At 34.5% G+C, this 23,320-nt stretch overlaps 2 protein-coding genes across 8 annotated transcripts in view; both read right to left on the bottom strand.

Moving 5' to 3' along the window:
- Positions 1 to 2,994, bottom strand: part of LOC141543010 (protein mono-ADP-ribosyltransferase PARP12-like) — a 53,564-nt gene extending 50,570 nt beyond the window's left edge. For 3 of the 5 annotated variants that reach the window (XM_074267796.1, XM_074267795.1, XM_074267799.1), the window contains exon 1: positions 1,920 to 2,994. In XM_074267796.1, the coding sequence (XP_074123897.1) occupies positions 1,920 to 2,227 (308 nt within the window). In that variant the 5' untranslated portion in view covers positions 2,228 to 2,994. The remainder of the gene's footprint in view (positions 1 to 1,919) is intronic. The other 2 variants (XM_074267797.1, XM_074267800.1) reach the window with 1 other exon arrangement.
- Positions 2,995 to 17,563: 14,569 nt separating this feature from the next.
- The window catches only part of ZC3HAV1 (zinc finger CCCH-type containing, antiviral 1), an 89,196-nt gene continuing 83,439 nt past the window's right edge, over positions 17,564 to 23,320 (bottom strand). For 2 of the 3 annotated variants that reach the window (XM_074267794.1, XM_074267792.1), the window contains 3 exons: positions 22,040 to 22,170; positions 21,289 to 21,428; positions 17,564 to 17,943 (listed from right to left, as the gene is read on the bottom strand). In XM_074267794.1, the coding sequence (XP_074123895.1) occupies positions 17,678 to 17,943; positions 21,289 to 21,428; positions 22,040 to 22,170 (537 nt within the window). In that variant the 3' untranslated portion in view covers positions 17,564 to 17,677. Of the gene's footprint in view, positions 17,944 to 21,288; positions 21,478 to 22,016; positions 22,171 to 23,320 lie in introns of all 3 variants that reach the window. The other variant, XR_012482296.1, reaches the window with a different exon arrangement.

The following is a 23,320-nucleotide window of genomic DNA, read 5'->3' as shown; positions in this document are numbered from 1 at the left end:
GGGTGAGCTTATTACAACAAGTAACGGTATTATCCGATTGTGAAAATAGGATTCATTGAGAGCTTTAAGCAATCAGAGGGAGTGGGAACTAACGTCATGGTAGGAATATGGATGTTTAGTGTCCAGAATCCCTAGCTCCACCTTTGGCATTTCACAGTATTGGTCAAGTCTCATTTTCTCTGTACTCCAGTCCCCCTTTCCCCAGGAAAATGGGGAAATATCTCTCTCTTGGTTCGAAATCGGAGAAGATTCTGCTAAATATTTAATATAGTTATTCTATTGGATGATATGTGGATACAAGAACTCATTGTTCTAGAGGAAAAAAATAAAGAATAAGAAATAGAAAGTGAAAAGGAGGGAGCAGAGGAGGAAGTAATTATTAAATTAATTTGTTTTTTTATTTATTAAAGTAATTATTAATTAATTATTAAATTACACTATTTCCCCTACAATTCCACGTCTCTGATTAGGCTAGTTTCTCATAACATGGGTTATGTATGCATCAATATGGGTTGGAAAGGTGGAGGTAGAGAAGGAATCTGGCTTCACAATTTTTCCCCACATGTTTAACAAGCCACACCTTACTCTTGCCCACTGTAAAAAAGCTACGACCTTATGGTTCCTCCATAGACCTCCTCCCCACGATATTCCGTAGTGAGAGTGAAGGGAAAAGGAGTGGGGCCGCCAGGAGATCAGACCACCTCTTTGTTGTTGTTTAGTGAATAATCGTCTTGTCCGACTCTTCCTGCTCTCATTTCTTGGGGTTTGCTGGGTAAAGATGCTGAAGTGGTTTGCCATTTCCTTCTCCAGATCTAACCTAACAATCTTCAATTTCTCTGTCTCCTTTGTGTTTCCTTTTTCTTTCCTTTGAACGCTTACGAGAGAACTAGAAGGTAGGGAAGGGGGCAAAGACTTTGAGGTTCACCCTTTGTGAAAACTGTTCAAGGGTCTCCCAAGGCTCGGGCTGATTCACAAAATTTTCCCCTCCCACTTACACCTGAGAACTTAAAAATCTTGTAGGGTCTGACATAAAAGACAAAAACCGCAGGAATGGGTCTCAGCAGAAACTCTATTCTAATCATTCCCTCCCCCAGGCTTGACCTTTCACCTTAGGGAACTTATTCCCCAGTTCAATTCAATTCAATAAGCATTTATTAAACACCTACTACAAACAAAATTCCGGCTCAAGCCGGAAGCCAAGGAAGCCGAAGATTTAAAAAACGACCACAAATAGTCCCTTCCCTACAGGACTTTACACCCCAGCTGGACAATTTCATCGGTTGTAAAACTAGAAGCCGAATAGGCTCATTTTCCAAGGAACAATATTCCTTAAACTCCTAATCAGTGCTAGATGCTGTGTACCATGTTAGACGCTGGCGAAAAAGACAAAAGGGAAAGAAACGGTCCTGGACCTCAGATAGTTTATATTTTACGAGAGGATCCAATACAGATAGGTTTAGAGATGGGCTGAATCTATTTCTCCCCGCCAAGAAATTCCCTTTACCAATACAGTCTGACATTCTCTGAAATTTATAATCTAAACTAGCTTGTGGAGAGAAATAAAGGCAAGATACACACACACACACACACACATACACACACACATACACACACACATACACATACACATACACACACACACACACACACACACACACACACACACACACACACACACAAATTGGGGCTGCGAAGGGAACAACTAATGGCTGCGGCCAAAAGGAAAGCCTTTTTTCCACGACTCTAACCCCCTCTACAGTCTATGCATCTGTCTGGCCGCCCCCAGAGCACAAAGAGCTTGGGGAAGATGCTCTCAGTGCGAGTCTCCTCAATCGCATCCCCACGGCCATCTTCACCACCATCACCCCCGACACGTATCTCTTCCTCCGGCCCCGCCCCACAAGCTTCCCCAAACTCACCCCTGCTTTTTATACCTGCACCTATCCTGCACGAACAGTTTGCAGAGGTGGAGCCGCTCGCAGCCGTCACACTCGTCCCGCAGGTAGTGACTGCAGAGGCGCAAGGGGGTCACGGCCACGGCCACGGCCACGGCGGGGTCCTCGTCCTCCACCAGCAAGAAACGCTCGGGCCCGGCCTCCCGCAGGACCTGATTAAGCTGCGTCTGGGACCAGCCGATCTTCTGTCTCAAACGCCGGACGTCGGAGGAGCCCGCCGGGTCCTCGCACAAGAGTTTGGTGAGGAAGCAGCTGACCTCCGGATCTGCCATGGTCTGCAGGCACCCGGGCGCAGGAGCTCGGCACCGGAGCAGCAGCTGGAGCAGCCGTCAGCAGCCTTCTCCTCCCCTCCTCTTTAGAATGGAAAGGTAAAGCCCTCGCCCTGGGAGGACCGAGGCGAGGGGTGGGCCCTAACCAGAAAAGGGGAGGGAAGGGGGGCTGTTGTCTCTCTGGAAGAGGAGAATCGGGAACCAATCGAGAAGCTGCAATCGCCAACCCTCTGAGTGCCCGCAGGCCAGGCCCGAGCCAGATCCTTTCCTTCTTTCGTTTTCTGATAAATCGAAACTGCAACCCCTGAGCATTTCCCTCCCCACCCCCTCCCCCTAGGACCACGTCCCCTGCTCCGCAGCCCCGAACTTTTTCTACAATTGCGAAAATAAAGATCCAAAGGATTACTAGCCGAGCTGTGCCCCTCTCCTAGAAGGCCCAGACTTCAAGTTCTCACCCCCTCTTTCCCATCGATGACCATGTCGGCTGCCTCGCAGGCGAGGGAAAGGATACTTGCCTAATTAGGAAATAAAAAGAACCTCACCTCCGGAGAATACAGAAGGTTCAGAGAAAAAACACCGGGCCAGTAATGACTTCTTTGTTCCAACTGCAGTCCTCGTAGACCTGTGTTAAAAATGTGTAGGAGCTGGTGGGTGCCTCAGAGAGCAAACCTAACTACACTGATTATCTGAAGACCGCCCATGAGTCTCCCAGACAGTAATGACTTCTATTCCTGCAAGAAATAACGCAATGAAAACAATTTTTTAAAAAGAAAAAATAATGCAATATATGGGTATATATATACATATATGAAAAAATTACCACCTCATTGGATTGTAAGCCCAAGAGTTCAGGGATCCTAGAGGCATTAAAATTTCTTTCCTTTCATTCAGATTTAGCACGGTACTCTGCACACACACAGTAGGCACTTTTGCTGTTGTATCAAATTGTACAGACTTGATGGATGGATAACAATCCCATAGGCTGTTAGTGTAGAGGGCATAGCCCCTTTAAGATTCCTTGTCTCATCTACCTTTGGGACAAGATATTCCTAGGGAAAAGATCTGTATCTGATCCAGTTTGGGCTGTACCCAGCCCCCCACCGGATCTGAGCTGGCTCGGATAAAGCCCGCCAAAAATCTGGCCTTCAAGGAATTAACCTGAGCTCCACCCATTGCTTCTTCAAGCACATAAAAAGGGCAAAGCTAGAATCATCTTTGGTCAGAGATTTGAAAGATGCCAGCTAAGATGCTTGCATCAGAGATTCTCTGTCCCCGAGGCTTTCAGCGTTTATCTTCCTCTATCTAAGGCCTTTTACTAACCAGACCTTAACCTTGCTTCAAACCTGGCAATAAACATCTTTTACCCATCTAGGTTTTCAGCCTGTAAATTCATTTACAGGGGACTCTCCCCGCCAATAGACCTGATTTAACTTTGTATCCTTGCGCCGAATCCTAAGGGGGTTGCAGGAGAGCTCCATGTGACTCCTTGTACCCCGAATCCTGCCACTAGACCTCACTTAATCCTGTTGAGGTATATACCTCATTATTAGGTATTTACCTCATGATTTGGTTCAAGTTACCTCATCATTTTGAGGTTCCCTATTACCTCATCATTACTACCCTAGTATTGTAGTTTGAGGGAGGAAACAATCAATTAACAAACATTTATTAAGCCATTACTATAGCACTAAGCTAAAATTAGGGATACAAAGACAAAAAGTAAAAGTTCCTGACTTTGTGGAGCTTCCATGTATACAAATATATAGGTGGAATAAAATCTCAATCCTCAATATTCATGACACAAACTTGTCAGAAACTAATTGGTTAATTAAATTATGAGGATTTTAGAGAGAAAGTCAAAGAAATGTTTGACTGCTTTTGAAAACAAAGGACTTGGTGCAGCTAGGTGGAGCAGTGGATAGAGCACCAGCCCTGAATTCAGGAGGACCCGAGTTCAAATCTGATCTCAGACACTTAACGCTTCCCAGCTGTGTGACCCTGGGCAAGTCACTTAACCCCAACCTAAAAAAAAGAAAAAGAAAAGAAAACAAAGGACTTTAACTTAGGTCCCTGCTGCTTATTTGCTGTTTGACATTAAACTAATAATTTCATCTCTCTCTGAGCTTCAATTTTGTCACCTATAAAATGAGGGTGTTATGATAGTTATTCCCTAAGCTCCTTTCCAGAATCAGCTCCTATTATCTAAATGAATCCTAACATTAAAACTGTTCTCTCCCAAGATTTCAGTCTACAATTTTATAGTGTTCAAGATGAATGACAAAATTTCATAATCAAGATCAAAGAACAGTATGAAATTTAGGTACCAGTTTTGATTCATTCAATAGGAAAGTCATCCACCCTGAATAATCATTTCCCTAAAAATCATTCAATTTCTCTTTAACTATGCAGAATTCTCCTTTCAACTTGCTCAAAAGTAGTGACCTCAAAATGAAAACACTCTGGCAGAAATCAGACTTGGGTTAACATATTATATAGTATTACACAATAAATTCAAAATGAGTATATCACTTCAATATTAAAGATTATACCCTAAAAAAAAGTTAAAAGAGAAGTAAATCATATGCATTTCATAGTTGTAAAAAGAGGAGTTCTTATTCAGAAGAGAGGCAAATACAAAAAACAAAATAGATAATTTTAATAGATAATATGAAATTGAAAATGTTTTGTGCAAACAGAACAAATTTAGGATAAGAAGAGAAGTAATTAAGTAGAAGAAATTATTTGTATCAAACCTTTCCAATAAGGGTGACAACCAAGATATATAGAAAACTAAAACAAATCTATAAGGATAAAAGCCACTCCCTAGTAGATAAATAAATAATCAATGAATACTACTGAATTGTTTTTAAAACAAGAATTAAAAACTATTGACAAGAGAAAAGACTACTTCATTAATAATAAGAAAAATGCAGATCAAATTTGATCTGCATTTTTCTTATTATTAATGATTTGAAGATTGAAGAAGAAATTCTGAGCAAATGGAAAAGATGATAAAAAATGGAACTAGTCAATACTGAAGAGGTTATAGAAAGATAGGTACACTAATTCATTACTTAATATAATCACAATTATCCACTTCGCATCCTATAATGTACTCCAGCTCTTCTTTGGCCACAAATTCCTTCCTTCTCCACAGATATGAGAGGTAGACTATCCTTTGTTCTTCTAATTTGCTTAAAATAGAATTCTTTATGTTTAAATCATGAACCCATTTTGACCTTATCTTAGTATACCCTGTTACGTATGGTTCAATACCTAGTTTCCGCCATACTAATTTCTAATTTTCCTAGCAATTTTTGTCAGATACTGAGTCCTTATCCCAAAAGCTGGGGTCTTTGGGTTTATCAAACACTAGATTATTATAGTCATTGACTATACTACTTCGTCTTGTGAATATAGCCTATTTTACTGATCAACTACTTTATTTTTTAGTTAATACTATATAATTTTAATAACCACTGCTTTTTTTTTCCCCTGAGGCAATTGGGGTTAAGTGACTTGCCCAAAGTCACACAGCTAGGACATAGTAAGTGTCTGAGATCAAATTTGAACTCAGATCCTTCTGACTTCAGGGATGATGCTCTATCTATCTATCTATCTATCTAGCTGCCCCTGACCACTGCTTTATAATATAGTTTTAGATATGATACAGCTAGACCATCTTCATTTGTCTTTTTTTTTCCATTAATTCCCTTGAAATTTTTGACCTTTTCTTCTTCCAGATGAACTTTATTACTATTTTTTCTAGCTAAAAATTAAAAAAAAATTATTGGAAATAATTTAAAATAATTTCTTGGAAGTTTGATTGGTATAGCACTGAATAAGTAGATTAATTTAGATAGTAGGGTCATTTAGATTAAGTAGATTAATTTAGATAGTGTGTCAGTAGTTTGGTCTATCCATGAGCACTTAGTTTTCCAGTTAATTAGATCTGACTTTATTTGTGTGGAAAATGTTTTGTAACTGTGTTCCTACAATTCCTGACTTTGTCTTAGTAGGTAGATTCCCAGATATTTTATATTATATACAGTTATTTTAAATGGAATTTCTCTTTGTATCTCTTGTTGCTGGACTTTGTTGGTAATTTATAAAAATGTTGATGATTTATGTGGATTTATTTTGCATCTGGCAACTTTGCTAAAGTTGTGAATTGTTTCTAATAGTTTTTTAGTTTATTCTCTAGGACTCTCTAAGTATATCATCATACCATCTGTAAAGAGTGATCATTTGGTTTCCTCACTACCTACACTAATTCCTTTAATTTCCTTTTCTTCTCTTATTGTCAAAGCTAACATTTCTAATACAATATTGAATAGTAATGGTGATAGTGGGCAACCTTGTTTCACCCCTTAAAATCTATTTTTTTGAAAAACAGAATTTTATAGGAAAGCATAAAAGGCATATTAGATACATAAGCAATTCAGTAAAGAATCCATTGATTCAAGATAATTCCAATAGGCTTGGGATGAAAAATGTCATCTGCATCCAGAGAGAGAACTATGGAGACTGAATACAGATCAAAGTATACAATTTTCATCTTTTTTTTTTTATTTGCTTTTTTCTTTTTTGTGTCTTTTTTCCCCTTTGCTCTGATTTTTCTTTCACAACATGACTAATGTGAAAATATGTTTTAAAATGGTTATACATGTATAACCTTTATCAGATTGCTTGCTGTCTTGAAGAAGAGGGGAGATAAGGGAGAAAGAGAGAATAAAATTTGGAACAACTCAAAATCTTATAAAAATAATATTGAAAACTATCTTCACATGTAATTGGAAAAAATAAATACTATTGGATAATTTTTAAAATAAGTCTGAATGCAGATTGAAGCATACTATTTTTATTTTTTTCTTGTGCTTTTTGTCTCTTGTTCTTATTTTTCTTTTACAATATGACTAATGTGGTAATATATTTTATATGATTGTACATGTGTAATCTATATAAGATTGCTTGCTTGTCTTGGGGAGGAGGGAGCTAAAAATGGAAGGGAGACCAAAATTTGGAACTCAAAATCTTACAAAAATGAATATTGAAACCTATCTTTACATGTAATCAGACAAATAAATACAAAAATATCTATACCAGCTTTTTGTGGTGGCAAAGATTTGGAAATGGAGGAGATGCCCATCAACTGGGGAATTATTTCACAAGTGTAACATATGATTGTAATATAGCACCATTTCTTAAAATGACAAGAGCAATGGTTTCAGAAGAAAACCTGGCAAGACCTATGAACTTAATGCAAATGAAGTAAGAAGAGAGTATTATGCAAAGTACTATCCAATGTTCTAATGATGGTCAACTGAGAAAGACTTTACTACTCTGATAAATAAAATTATACTAGGCAATTTCAAAGATTTTATGATTAAAAAAAAATGCCATCCACTTCCCAGAGAGAGAACTGATGAATTCTGAGTACAAATTGTAAATTCAAGTATAATTTTCTTGATTTCTTTTTTTTTTTTTTTTTTTTTTTGTGATACGCCTATTGTGGAAATATGTTTTTCATGATTTCACATGTATAATTGGTATTATGTGGTTTGTTTTCTTGATGAGTCAGGGAGCATCAAGAGGCGTAAGAGTCTGGAACACGAAATTTCAAAAAAAAAAAAGAATATTAAATTAATCTTTTTTTTAAAAGAAATAATCACATTGTAAAGAATATTTCATTTGAATGATGTAGTCAGAAGATAAATTGAAGAATTAAGAAGACAGAGTAAGAAGCAAGGAAGTGGAGGTACCTATTATAGACAGCCTTCTTAAGAAATTTAGCCACAAAAGGAGAAAGGGATGTTGGATGACTATAACTACTAGGGATGGGTGAGGGTTTTTTGAGAATGGAGGAAACATGCTCATGTTTGTAGCCAGATTTTTTTTTTTTTTAATGTACTGACTGGTTTTTTACTTAAAAAAAATTGTTGTTATAAAGAATGGCTCTCTTGAAGGGAAGGAGGGAAGGAATATAAGAAAATTTTGTGATATAAAAACAAAGGATATCAATAAAAAAATTTTTTAAATAATGTTTCTGCACATATATTTTCTCTCTACACTCAGTTTTCCATTTGCTGGACATGTTTACTTCCATACTTTGCTCCCCTCTCAAAGTCTTGAGTTACTAAGACATAAATTAAGGATTTTTCTCTCTCTTCCACTTTCTCTTCTCTTCATCTTCTTTGAGAGAAAAACAAAATATTTGAACCAGATATACCTAGTCAAGCAAAACAAATGCCCATAATGACAATACATAAATACACACACACACACACACACACACACACACACACACACACACATATGTCCCATTTCTGTATTTTGAGTCTATCACCTCTCTTTCAGAAAGTGGGTACAACTGATTTTTTTTTTTTACTTTTTATTTTTTATTCATTTTTCCAAATTATCCCCTCCCTCCCTCTACTCCCCCCATGGCAGGTAATCCCATACATTTTACATGGTACAACTGATTTTCTAAAATCTCAGTTGGCATGGTATTGATCATAGTTCTTCAGCCTTTCAAAGTTTTTCATTTTTACAATGTTATTGTATAAATCACTGCTCTAGTTTTGCTCATTTAAATCTTTATCAGTTCATAGAAGTTTTCACAAGTTGCTCTGAAATTGTTCCTTCCATGATTTCTTATGGCATAATAGTATTCCATTATATTCCCATATTGTATTTTATTTAGCTATTCCTCAATTTATGGGTACTTTAAAAAATTTATAACTTTTCCACACAAAAAGAGCTGCTATAAATATTTTTGCATATTTAGAACCTTTTTCTTTTTCTTTGATCTATTTGGATAGTAGTGGAATGGGTCAGTTCAAAGGATGACTTTGGGTTATAGCTACACATTTCTTTCTAGCTCTCTCCCTTTCAGTACCTTTCTTATCTCATATGACCAGGTAGCAAAACATAATTTCTTCACTCTCCTCAATATCACCTAAATCTGACTAATTTCTCTCTTTTTCTATTTCACCAACACATATACACTCTCTTTCTTCCTGGTTCTTTTAATTTCCAGCCGTCCATTTTCTCTAAAACATTGTACAAATCCATATCCTCTAAGATTGTTAGTAATAAGTAATAGGGTCAAAGAGTGAAAGCCTGGCAGGTAGAAGCAGGATAGGCAACTCAGAGACCTGGAATAATAGATAAAAGGAGAACAGTCCAGGCTGATGGCCAAGAGTCAGAAAGCATCTAAAAGGAGAAAAGTTAGGAAAAATGTAGACAATGAATAAACAATCAGGATGATGGAGAACATTAAATATTATCAATTATACTTTAAAAAAATTTATTTTTCAAAATAACTATCTAAGGAGAGAATCAAAAGATTCTTGGGATAAATTTTGATATAATAAAATGTTATGGAATGCAATTTTTTATTATAGCTTTTTATTTACAAGATATATGCATGAATAATTTTTCAGCATTGACAATTTCAAAACGTTTTGTTCCAATTTTTCCCCTCCTCCTCACCCCCTCTCCCAGATGGCAGGTTGACCAATCCATGTTAAATATGTTAAAGTATATGTTAAATACAATATATGTATACATGTCCAAACAGTTATTGTGCTGCACAAGAAGAATTGGACTTTGAAATAGGGTACAATTAGCCTGTGAAGGGAATAAAAAATACAGGTGGACAAAATTAGAGGGATTGGAAATTCTATGTAGTGGTTCATAATCATCTCCCAAAGTTCTTTCGCTGGGTATAGCTGCTCTATTGGAACTGATTTGTTTCATCTCATTGTGGTTTTTTTTTTTTTTTTCTGAGACTGGGGTTCAGTGACTTGCCCAGGGTCACACAGCTAGAAAGTGTTAAGTGTCTGAGACCAAATTTGAACTCGAGTTCTCCTGAATTCAGGTCTGGTGCTCTATCCACTGTGCCACCTAGCTACCCCCCCATGTCATTGTTAAAGATCCATCAGAACTGATCATCATATAGTATTGTTGAAGTATATAATGATCTCCTGGTTCTGCTCATTTCACTCAACATCAGTTCATGTAAGTCTCTTATGGAATGCATTTTTAAAAAATTACTTTAGAATGCTTAATAGAAAATTTATTTCAAAGCTGTAGGATCAAAGAGACTTTAAATCTTCTAATCTATCACCTTTATTTCACAAATGAGGAAACTTTCCCACCGGGCTTCACTCCTCAGGACTTCTCCTTATGCCTCTTCTTCCTGAAAGATCACTTCATCACTATAATTCATACTCTGTTAGTATCTCCCCGTGATTGGAGGGCTCCTTTCAGAAATTCAATTTAATGAAGACACCTAAGACATTTATCTTGTCTTTTTCCACTTCTCTCTACTTTTTCCTTGCTGTGTGAAGGACACCTTTCCATCCTCTCTTCTTCACCTCTCCCCTTTTCATCATCCTATTCTGTGTTGTCTTGCCCATTAGAATGAGCTTCTTTTGGGCAGAATCTATTTTTTTTTCTTTTACTTATACAGTCAATATTCAACATTCATACATTTAACTTTCAGAACTTCAAGCACAGATGTGATTTTATTAGTTATATCATTTTTACTTTTGCATTAAAAAGCCTCATATATCTCTGCAGTAGAGGGGAAAAAATGAAAGGTACAATGCACCCAAGTTTGTGTAGTATCTGATATCCTACTAGACACTTCACCGGTCTTGTTCACCCTACTGTTGTAAAAACTCCCTGTGCATTCCATGTATATTTTCATTATTTGCCTTTAAAATTCAAGTTTTGTGTCACAATTATGCCTCCAAAATGTAGTACTTTAAACTCAAGTGTGCAAAGATAGTAATGCAGCTTATTGTGAAAAGAAAAGTCTTAAGATAAACTTCATGCAGTAAGGGCTGCAACTCAACGATACAATTTTTAAAAAGCTGTTTCTTCTGATGCTGTGACTGCTGCCAAGTTTCAGAACATGTTGAACAAGCTGATTGAAAAAAGGTTCCCTTTCAAAACAAGTGCTTAATGCCAATAAGACTGGTCTATTTATGAATCCAGTAGGAAAACATACACATAACAAAAGTCATCACCAAAACAAGTGGCTTCAAAGTTTGGAATATTATTAAATTTTAATGTTGGGTACCAATGCCAGTGGCAACTTCTAGGGTAGGTTACTGATGATCTACTAAGTCCCAAATATCATTCAAAGTCAGAATGCCAGGGCATTGTATTGGAACTGAAAAACATGGATGATTGCAGAAATCTTCTGGGACTAGTTCAACAACTGCTTCATTTTGAAGGTTGAATAATATTTGCAAGGAAAGAACTTTCCATTGAGGTTCTTTTCATACTTGATAATGTACCAGTTCATATTCATGAGCAGCTGAAAAATGCCACAGAACACCACATCCTTGATCCAGCCTGTGGATTAGGGGAATAATAAAAAGCCTGCAAGTTCCATTATACCAGGGAAATCTACTACACTATCTGTGACTACGTGGAAGCAAACCCAGAAACTACCATGATGGAGTTCTGGAAATCTATCCCTGTGCTTCAAATCACTGACTACATTAATATAGCATAGGAAAATGTTTCAGAGGTTGCCTTGAACAACTACTGGAAAAAAGTGTGGTCTGTTTGTATCCAGGATTTTGAAGCCAAAGATGTTGATGAAGAAGTGAAGAAGAATGTTAAATCAATCGCTCACCATTGGTGAAGGGTTTGAATATATGGGAGAGAAAGATGTCTCTGATATTTTGCAGGAGCTGATGGATTAGGAGCTACATTCAGTGGCTTAGGAAGATCTTATTAAAAATATAAATATATTAATGATTAATAATTCAATAATATTGATGAATGACAGATATTTAATAATAGTGGTTAATAATTGATTAATATATATACATATATATATAAAATATATAAAAATAAAAATTGTGCCATTCACAGTTTCCAAGCTTGAAGGAGGGTTGGCGTAATCAATCAGCTGGCTAAAGACTTTGAGAATGCCAATCCCATTATCAATCACAGCATCAAGATTAAATGCCAGCTCACCTCTGGCTCTTATAATACAAAACCCTAAAGAATCTCAAATGGCTCATAGATTATTTCAAGCAAGTGCATCCTTCACAATCTCCAATGCCATCCACCAGCAATGAAGAACAGAATATTAGAGGTGAAGTCAAATTGGCATCTTTCCAAAGCAGCAACTAAAGTACCAGCAATTTCTCCCTTGGTTTTCAGAAGATGGCCAAGGTAGAAAAGTTTACAGCAGTATAATGTATAGACAAACACCTTCACACTGTCATCTGACACTATGGAAGGCAAAATTCAGGTAAAAAATATTTAGTTTTTAAAAGAATTTTATTTGCTGAATAGTATTTGTTATTATGGATTTTATGTGTTATGAAAAGTAAATCCTATATGAAATAATTTTTTTTAAAAGAGATGCTAGCACAAAAGGTTACATGATTCAAGGGAATTACTAGTGAGAAAAAATGTTCTTCATGTTATTGATTTTATTTTGTGTACAGCATCTTATGGGTTACTATGTTAGGAAATGTATATATACTATCAGAATAAATGTTTTATCATGAAGAATCATGCACAAAAAAGGGAATATTTTCAACAACCTCCAATGAGAGATTACAATTTGGAGAACCAAACTCCCTATTATTTCCCATAGGTTTAATGTATCAACATTTTTATTTTTCACTTTTGTACCATTTTAATAATTGTTTGATTTAATTTAGTTGGCAAGGAGGGTTAAAAGCCTCAATATAATGCTATACTAGGATTAGTTAGGGAAACTGAGGGTGTTTAATAATAAAAAAAAAAAAAAAGACAAGCCAAGCATTATCTGCAACTATTTGAAAGGTTGTCATCTGTAACAGTTAGATTTGTGGACAGTTCTAGAGGTATATTTAGGTTCCACAAAACAGGAAAATTACTAATTATTACAGCCATCCAGTACTATTAGGGATTAATTTAGTCAGTGTTAGATTTCCTTTCACCAAGGTTACTCAGAAAATAGCTGGACAACTACTTGTCCAGTATGTTGTAGGGAGGATTTTGTTCAGGTACAGATGAGATTACATAGCTTCCAGGATCCCTTGCCTATCTGATATCCCATGATCTCAGATTTAATATTTCCTGATTATCAAAAGAGCCAATGGAAAATATCTTTAACTATTGTGAGATAGAAGTAATTTAATTAATGGTAAAAATGGTAAAAAAAAAAAAAAAAAAAAAAAAAAACTCTGTCACAAAGTAATGGTATTAGTGGCATATGTTTTTGGTGACTGATAAAGAATGTTGAAACTGAAAAAAGAGCTTAAGTAATACAATTCTTGAGAGAGAGAGAGAGAGAGAGAGAAAGAGAGAGAGTATATAGCAGACAGAAAGTTGGATCTGGGAGTCAGAAGAAGTTAGATTCCTAATCTGCCTTTGGAATCTACCAGCAGTGTGACCATGTTCAGGTTCTTTAACCTTTCTTAGCCTCAGTTTCCTTATCTGTAAAATATGACTAGGATCTACTTTATAGGTTGTTGTGAGGATCAAATTAGATATTATATGTAATTAACTACAAATTTTAAATCCAAGTATTATTATTGTTATCGTACAGCACCATGACTTGGATAACTTTAAATCTTATTTTCTAAATATATCCTTCCCTCTCCTCACAAAGATTTTAAAAATGAAAGAAAACAAGAAAAACAATCAGTAAAAATAATCACCATTAATGATATCTGATAGGGTATATGTGGTACTCTACATCTATAATACTTCACTTCTACAAAATGTGGAGGGAGGTACATTTGATTAATTGTTCAATAGAGCTAAGCTTGATCATAATTATACACTAGTTACTTTTGTTCTTCTACTTATATTATAGTGTTTGTGTTCTCCTGGTTCTTCTCACTGCACTATGCAGTTTTAATGCATAGTATTCTGCTATTGCAAGTATTCTCAAAGTTCTCTGAATTCTTCATTCGTTATTTCTTAGGAGTACAATAATATTTCACTAATCTTATCTAGTAAATTGCAACCTTAATCATTTCCGTCCTTATTCTTCAACTTCCTTCCATTTACTGGTTCCTTTCCTATAGACTTTAAACATATCCAACTCCCCATCCTTAAACTTTTACTAGACCCTATCATCTCTTCAGATTCTCATACTATTCTTCTCAGACAGAAATTCTGCATTTTTGCATTCATGTCCTCTCTTCCATATAATCTTTAATTCTTTGCAATCTATCTGTTGATATCATCACTTAACTGCAACTACTTTCTACAAGTTATCAGCAATCTTTTTATTGAAAAATCAAGTATTTTCTCATACCTCATCCATTTTAACATAATCCATTTGAGTCTATTGAAGCCCTTTTCTCCCTTTTGGTTGATTTCTGGATCACTGCTATGGTTATTTACTTACTTATTTTTTAGTGTTATTCCTAATTGTTTTCCAGCATGACTGGACCAACTACATTAGTGTGCATGGTTTTCCACCTTCCTGCCAACATAGATTATTCCCACCTTTTGTCAATTTGCTGGATAGGTGATTCATCAGTATTATTTTTATATGGACTTTTCTTATTATGAGTGATTTGGAGCAATCTTTTCTGTTTAATAGTTTCCCATTCTTTTGATCACTTCATTAGCTTTTTGTCTTATATATGGTAATTCATATATGATAATACCTCATATCTTGGATATTAGATTCTTAGTAGAGATTTCAAATAAAAATAATTTTCATCCAGAGAATACTTTTTTCTTTTTAATCTAACTCCATTGATTTTTTTTTTTTAATTTTTAAATAGAGATGACCCATCTTTGCTTTTTGTGATCAACTCTATTCCTTGGGATAGACCTTGGGGTGGTTAAAATTTTTCTCCCTTAGCTATAGCTATGTGTAATTTTGAATTTATTGTGATTTATAACACAGGATGTTGATTATCTCAATAATATTTAAGTGGTCTTTGAAGATTTATGCTTTACTTTAATGAATATGGCACTTTCTCAAAAAGCTTTTTACCTTTTTTAAAAGGTAACAGCTAATATTTGTATATAGTACCTACTATGCGCTAGGCACTATGCTAAGCATTTTACAAATATTATCTCATCTAAGGCTCACAGAATCTTTGGAAGGTATGTGCTATTATTGTCCCTATTTTATAGTTTAGGAAAGTGAGGTAGAGATTAAGTAACTTGTCCTAGATGACAGCAATTAGGTGTCAGGAGTTGGATTAGAATTGTATCCATTGATATAGTCTTCTTGTTTTTTTCTTCTTCTTTTTAAAAAATTTATTTTATTAAAAAAAAGAATAAGAAAAAAAACAGAAAAGGAATACAAAACAAAACAAAATAGAACATTGTCATGTGCCCAGCAGAACATCAGGGAGGATCCAAAATATGTGACAAATTACTAGATCAAGAAAGTATACATATTAGAAGAAGACATATTCATGTCAAGTAGTAGACATATTCATGAATGTCCATCTTTCTTTATTTCTTTGTAAATTATTCTTTTCTTCTCTGCTGCTCACCTTTTTGACTTTATTTTTTTCACCTTTTCATCTTCCCCATCACCCCCAAGCTGGTTATAGTGAAGAAAGGATGTTTATGTATATGTAATGTAGGTACAGTCATACATATATACATACATACATACCACCCCACCTCCACCTCCACATATCCCCCTCCACACCTTTCCTATCTTCCCCCATCCCCATCCATGGATCCTTCCCTTGTCTTCCCTTACTTTTTGCTTCCCCAGATGCCCATCCTTCCCCCTTAGCCTTGTTGTTTAAAGAAGTCTTTAATATGAATATTCTAATTGATTTCCTAATTTTGAACCACTCCTATGTCTCTGGTATAAATCCAACTTGATCATAATTAATTACTTTTTGGATATTTCGCTAGAAATTTATTTAAAATTTTACATGCACAAAAATGTTAACAACTTCCAGAGAAAGAACTGATGGAGTAGGAATGCAGATAGAAGCATACTCTTTTTTATTTTTTGTGACTTGTTTTTTCTTGGTCTCTTTTTTTTCTTCCGCAACATGGCTAATATAAAAACATGTTTTTAATGATCACACATGTATAACCTATATCAAATTGCTTACTGTCTCAGGAAGAGATGGAGAGAATGTAGAACTCAAAATTTAAAAAAAATGTTAAAAATTGTTTTTACATGCAATTGGGAAAATTATTTTTAAAAAAATTTTACATCCATATGAATTAGTGATATTACTCAATGCTTCTTTTTCATTACTTTATCCTTTTTTTTGGCATAGTTCTTAGAACTCTAATAAAAACGTTTGGAAAATATTTTTTATTTCTTAATACTTGAGAATAATTTGTGTAACTTGGCTAATAACTGTTTATATTTAGAGGTCCAACTATCTCTTGAAAAACAGTTTACTGATGACTTTTGTTTTTATCTATTTGCCTCCCACTCCCCCTTTATTGACGCCTTTCTTTTTATGTATTTCTTTTTAAAGATTGGGTCTTTCTCAGATCCAAATGCAGGGACTACTCACAAGTAGTCTCAAAAGTACTCATAAGCCTGGGAACTCTATTTCTGACTTGGGCTGGTCCACCCCTCTTAGACAACTTAGTGGTCCTTACCCTTTACTCAAAAGGGCTCACCAACTGAATGCTAAACTCAGAATAAATACCTAATTATTTTATAGCTTCAGCACCCCTGATAGATGGGATTATAGAAATGCGCCACCATGCTTAGCTCCAGTCCCTTAAATAATACCCTTTTTTTTGCTGTTCCATTTTCCAAGAAATTTTCCTTTGTTTTGTCCTCATTATTTATCTCCCTTTCCAAAATTTCCTGAATTTTATTTTCTGATTCACAGGTTTAAACTTTAAAGTATCACACAAGTAGAAGTTATAATAGGGGGCAGCTAGGTGGTGCAGTGGATAGAGCATCAGCCCTGAATTCAGGAGGACCCCAGTCTGGTCTCAGACACAACACTGCCTAGCTGTGTGACCCTGGGCAAGTCACTTAACCCCAGCCTCAAAAAAAAAAAAAGAAAAAAAGAAAAAAAAAGAAGTTATAATAATTATTAATTTGCAACAGAACACTTAATAGAAATAATTTTCAGAATTTCAAAGATTAGGAACTCAGTTTTACAGCTCAAATTCTCATCTTTATGTCTAAAATACCTCAGGATGTATGTACATACCCCAGTGGCTATTCTAAAGTTTTCCAAATCAGTTTAAATTTATTTTAACATTCTCAAACATTAGCTCCATACAATATATTAGGGATATGAAGCTGCAATGATTGTCACAGAACCAAACCAATCACAATAGGTAGGGTGTTGCTCTTGGAAAAAACAAAACAAAACAAAAGAAAACATGATAACCAAAAACTTGGGGTCATATACTTTATACCTGATTATAGATTTTAGCATAATACTAGGCAACCTGGTGCCACAGTACAGAACAGTTTGATTATTTTGAGTACAATCATGTTTCTCTTCCTTCCTAACTAATGTTACAGCTCTTTTCAATATCTGTATATTCGATGATATATTGAGGGTAAATATTTTCCATATCATTGATGACAAAAATGGAAGGATTGATTATATTGTCCACATAGCTGTCATATATGGAGAGATTTTGAGAAGTGAATCCCACTTTTCCTTGAATAGACATTCCGACCAACACTTGAGCAATAAACATAATCTTGGTTTTGTGCTTGTTGTTAATATTTTTGTGGGAAGAGATGGCATCTTTTGTAAAGTAAATACCTAGGAATGATCAGAAGAGAGCAAGAATGAGGATAATATTGAAATGAGATCATTTAATACATAAGGATATTAATACCACTTTGCTAATTTGATACCTAAGTTTCCACATGACCTGAAATTGCATTCCTCATTACTACTGAGGTTAAAATGATTAACAATTAATAAAAAAATTTTTTTAAATGATTAACAATATATCCCTCCACATTAAAAAAAAACATTTCAATATGTAATATCATATTTGAATAATATCACCATAAAAATATATTTAAGATAAGGCAAGTTAACAAGCATTTATTAAAACTCAATTATGTACCAGAGACCATAGAAGCATCAGGGGGGAAATTAAAGAATGGCAAAAAACCAAAACAAAACACAATTCATAGTCTAGTGGAAGTGGCAACATGCAAACAAAATAAAGACTGAAAAAATCTGAGATAATAAACAGGGAGAAGGCACTAATTAGCACTAAAGGAAGAGCTTCCTGTAGAAGGTGGGATTTTAGCCTGTCCCTAAACTAGAGAAGCTAGAAGTGAGAGATGAAGAAAAGAAATATTCTAAGGATAGGGGAGAAACAAGGAAAATCCTTGGAGAGGAGAAATGAAGAGTCAACAATAAGAAGACTGCTGTCACATTTTAATCTGTGTTAATAGATTTGTCTTATGCATACATACATACATACATATATATACACACACACACACACACACACACACACACACACACACACACATATATATATATATATATATATATATATATATATATATATATAGAGAGAGAGAGAGAGAGAGAGAGAGAGAGAGACAGAGACAGACAGAGACAGAGACAGAGACAGAGAGAGACAGAGATGTATATAGAAAGCACAATATAGTGGAAATAGTACTAAAAAAATTAAGAAATCTGAATTCCAGTCCCTACTCTGCTAGTTATGTGATAACCAATCAAAGGAAAAACAATCATTTTGAAATGCTTATTATACACTAAACATTGCAATAGGCACTGTCTTCAAGGAATAGATGTGTACATAAATAAAGTATAGAAAAAAATAAAGTAAATTGGAGCTGGGGCAATCACTTATAGATAGGGAAGCATAAAAAGGCTTCATGGAAAGAATGATATCTCAGCAGACTTTGGAACCAACTCTAAATTTCTGGTATAAATTTCATGTGGGTCAGTGTATAATCCTTGTAATATATTGCTGATTGCCTTGCTAGTATTTTGTTAAATTTTTATGCACCAATATTTATTAGGGAAATTGGTCTATAAATTCTTTCTGTTTTAGATTTTAGCACCACATTTGTGTCATAAAACGAGTTTAGTAGGATTCCTTCACCTATTTTTCCAAATAGTTTATATAGTATTAGAATTAATTGTTCCTTAAATGTTTCATAAAATTCACATGTATGCCTATCTGGCTCTAGGGATTCTTTCTTAGGGAGTTCATTAATAGCTTGTTCAATTTCTTTTTTCTAAGGTGGGGTTACTTAAGCATTCTATTTCCTGATCAATTCATCTGGGCAATTTATATTTTCATAAATATTCATCAAAATTGTCAGATTTATTGGCAAATAATTGAGCAAAATATTTCTTAATGAATGCTTTAATTTCTTCATTGGTGGTGACTTCACCCTTTTTATTTTTGACATTGGATATTTGTTTTTCTCCTTTCCTCTTTAACAAATGGTTCATCTATCTTGTTGGGTTCCCCCCCAAAAAAAATCATCTCCAAGTTTTATTTATTAGCTCAATAGTTTTTTGTTTTGTTTTTACTTTCAGTTTTATTAATTAATTTTATTTATTAAGTTGATTTTGAAGATTAGCAATTTGGTGCTCAATTGTGTTCTTTTTCTAGGTTGCTGGTTGTTGTTGTTGTTGTTGTTTTGTGGTTGTATACCTAATTCATCACTAGACTATAAATTGTTCTTTTCTCTATTTCGTTGATATAAGAATTTAGAGAAGCAATTTTTTCCCCTTAAGTACTGCTTTGGCTGTATCCCATATGTTGTCTCATTAATGAAATTATTGGTTGTTCCTATGATTTGTTTTCTGATTCATTTGTTCTTTGGGATTAAATTATTTAGTTTCCAATTAATTTTTAATCTATCTTTCCCTTGCCCTATGTTAGATGTATTTTTTATTGCATTATGATCCGAAAAGAACATTTCTGCCTTTCTACATTAGATTTTGAGGTTTTATGCCCTAATGTGATGCTGGGAAAAGACAAATCAGACCAGATAGTAGTAGAGGCACTAAAGGACACTTCATATCTCTACAAGTAGAGATTTTGTTCCAAAATAGGAACAAATCCTTCTAGAATGGAATGACTGGCCAAGTTTGCATGTTTAATTTATTTTCTTTCCAAACCTAGGCACTATAGTGAAATGTCTGGCATTCTACACTGCATCCTTGAAATATTTATGACCAAGTTTTGGAGCTAACAGAGGCTATGTTTTTTGTGGAGAAGTTTCTGGAGTCGTTTCAAACAGAAGCACTATCCACTTGACCAAAATTATGTTTTATTTTTGTTTTCTAATGCTTCAGAAAGTTCAATATTTATAACTAACTATCCATCATTTTGTCTTTTCTAAGAGTTATTCCACTATGATGCAGGACTAATACAACAGTTTCAGAGTTATTTGAAACACAGAAAGATTCGGGGTTATCTGGATAACATGGTCAGAGGTAAGAGGTGAATCCAAATCGAGCTTGCCTAAAATATGGCCACTGAAAGGAAGAAACCATTATTGATAAATCTTATAGTTAAAAATGTACATCTAATTTTTTTTTGAGGGAATCAACTCTTTTTAAAATATATATATATATATATTTTATCAAAAAAGTATCTTCCATTCTAAATATATTCTTCCTTTATCTTCTTCCTAACAAGATCTATTAAAAGCAACTAACTGTCTTCCGGTATATGTAATATCCCACACTTCAAGTGTGTATGAAGACTCAAGAGTGAGAAACATGTTTTCATGATCCTGCCACTGAAACATACTGCCAGAGTAACCATGGTCAAGTCATTTAAATCCTCCCTGCCCCAGGCAATTCAATGGTGATGATAGGCAGCTAAGTTAAGTAGTAGATAGAGTGCTGAGCCTAAATCAAAAAGTTCCAAGTTCAGATCTGGCTTCCAACACTCACTGCTTATGGGACTCTGGTCAGGTCACTTAACCTCTGTCTTAGTTTCCTCATCTGTAAAATGGGAATAATAATAGTACGTACCTCCCAGAGTGTAAGGATAAAACAAGAAAATGTACATAAAACACTTTGTAAACATTTATGTGCTATACAAATTCAGTTATTATTTTTATTATCATAACTTACACAAATAATACAAACCTGTTCCATATTTAGTTTGTTGAAATGACTGGGGGCTCCAAATTGAAAAATTGTTACTGCAAATTGAATCGATGCTGTTTGGGTCTGCTGCATGAAATAATAGCTTTACATTTCCTCCATTCAACATATTCTTCTGCTTCCTAATGGGAGAAATATCAGCTTTAACACATAAAATAAAACTATGCCTTTCTGGTAATAATATCTCAACCAAATTCTAATACTAATAATACTTTGTCTCATCAGCTTTCAGTTTCTCCTTAATTAATCCAACAGCAGATTCAGGTTAGAGCCTTCTCTTCCCCCCCCCCCCCCCAAATAAGGGCAGAAACTTATATAAAATAAAGTAACAGTGGTAAATAATGCTGCACACAAATTTCTGGGTGATTAGCAAGGCTACTAAGCAAATGTGTATTTTCAAAAGGTTTCACAGAATTTAGATCAGTTTGGGGTTATAATTAGCTAGGTGACTAGGAAACACTATAGTGCTTAGAGCCCCAAGCCTACAGTTAGAAAGACCTAATTTCAAATATAGCCCCAAACATTTACTTGCTTCTTAACCCTGGCAAGTCACTCTGTGTATCAGTTTCTTCCTCTGTAAAATCGGGATAATAAAAGCATCTACACTCTCAGAGTTGTTGTGAAGGTTAAATGAGATAAAAATTGTAAAGTACTTAGCACAGTGCCTGACACACTATAAGCGTCATATAAATATTAGCTATGATTAGTACAAGTATTTAACATGGCTACAAACCGCTGAAAATTGTTCCAGAGCGATGGGTTCTGAATCCTCATTATTTTTTGAATTTCAAAATTTTTCATAGTACTTTTAAAGCCGCATATGATTTCATTATATTCAAAGGATGGTCTTTTGATTTCGAATAACTAAAACAAGAAAATGAAAAATAAATAAGTAGCTTGTAAAAAAGCATATTGCCAAGATAGTACAATGACAGTTAAAGGAACCCAGGCTTGTTATGTATTCCTCAATCATAGCAGAGGGAAGAAAATGGCTAAAATAAAAGAAAATAAATATCAACCAAATAAAAAATGTTTATTTCTTTTATTGTTTTCTGATTTGAATTAATTTTTTTCCAATATCATTAGTACCACTTTTTATTATGATTTTGCTATAGTATGGTAAATTTTAGAAAGTTTCATTTTAAATCTATTTAAATATTTCTGTATGAAATTCCATTCCTGTTTATCAGTGTACTATTAGAACCTATATTTCATTAAACACTGCGATCCTTTTTTGTTTTACTGGAGGATTTAATCAGTTTTCATTTAGTGTTTCAAAAGTTAGGCTCATCTTTGTCTTTCTCTATTTTATTCAAGTAAACATCTAGAGATAATAAATTTCCTCTAAGAACTGCATTGACTGCATTCCATAAAGTTTAGTATGTTGTCTCATACTCTTGGAGTCTCTTGGATGAAATCAATTGTTTCTACAGTTTGTTGTTTTATCCACTTATTCTTTTAGAATTAAGATTATTTAGTTTCCAATTGATTTTTGGCCTATTTTTCTCTGGCCCTTTATTACATGTAATTTTTATTGCATCCTGATCTGAAAAAGATGCATTTACTATTTTTGCCTTCCTGCATTTGATTTTGATGTGTTTATGCCCTAACACATGGTGAATTTTTATGTAGATTCCATGTAACACTGAGAAAAAAAAGTATATTCCTTTCTGTCACCATTCAGTTTTCTCCAAAGATCCATCATATTATTTTTTCTATTTACCTCCTTAACTTCTTTCTTGTTTATTTTGTGGTTCAATTTATCTAGTTCTGCTAGAGCAAGGTTGAGATGCCCCACTAGTATAGTTTTGCTGCCTTTTCTTCTTACAGTTCTCTTAACTTCTCTAGGAATTTGGATGCTATAACACAGTGTGTATTGATATTACTTCATTATCTACTGGTACTCTATAGCAAAATAGTTTTCTTCTTTATTTTAATTAGGATTCTAGCAAATTTATTAAAGCATCTGCTATCCCCTTTCATTTCATGGGAGAGTTCATCCCATTCACATTCA

Source organism: Sminthopsis crassicaudata, chromosome 5 (assembly GCF_048593235.1).
Source record: "Sminthopsis crassicaudata isolate SCR6 chromosome 5, ASM4859323v1, whole genome shotgun sequence".
In the NCBI taxonomy this organism is placed as follows: Eukaryota; Metazoa; Chordata; class Mammalia; order Dasyuromorphia; family Dasyuridae; genus Sminthopsis; species Sminthopsis crassicaudata.
Note: the sequence above shows the minus strand (reverse complement) of the source record. Positions and strands in the feature narration are given on the sequence as shown.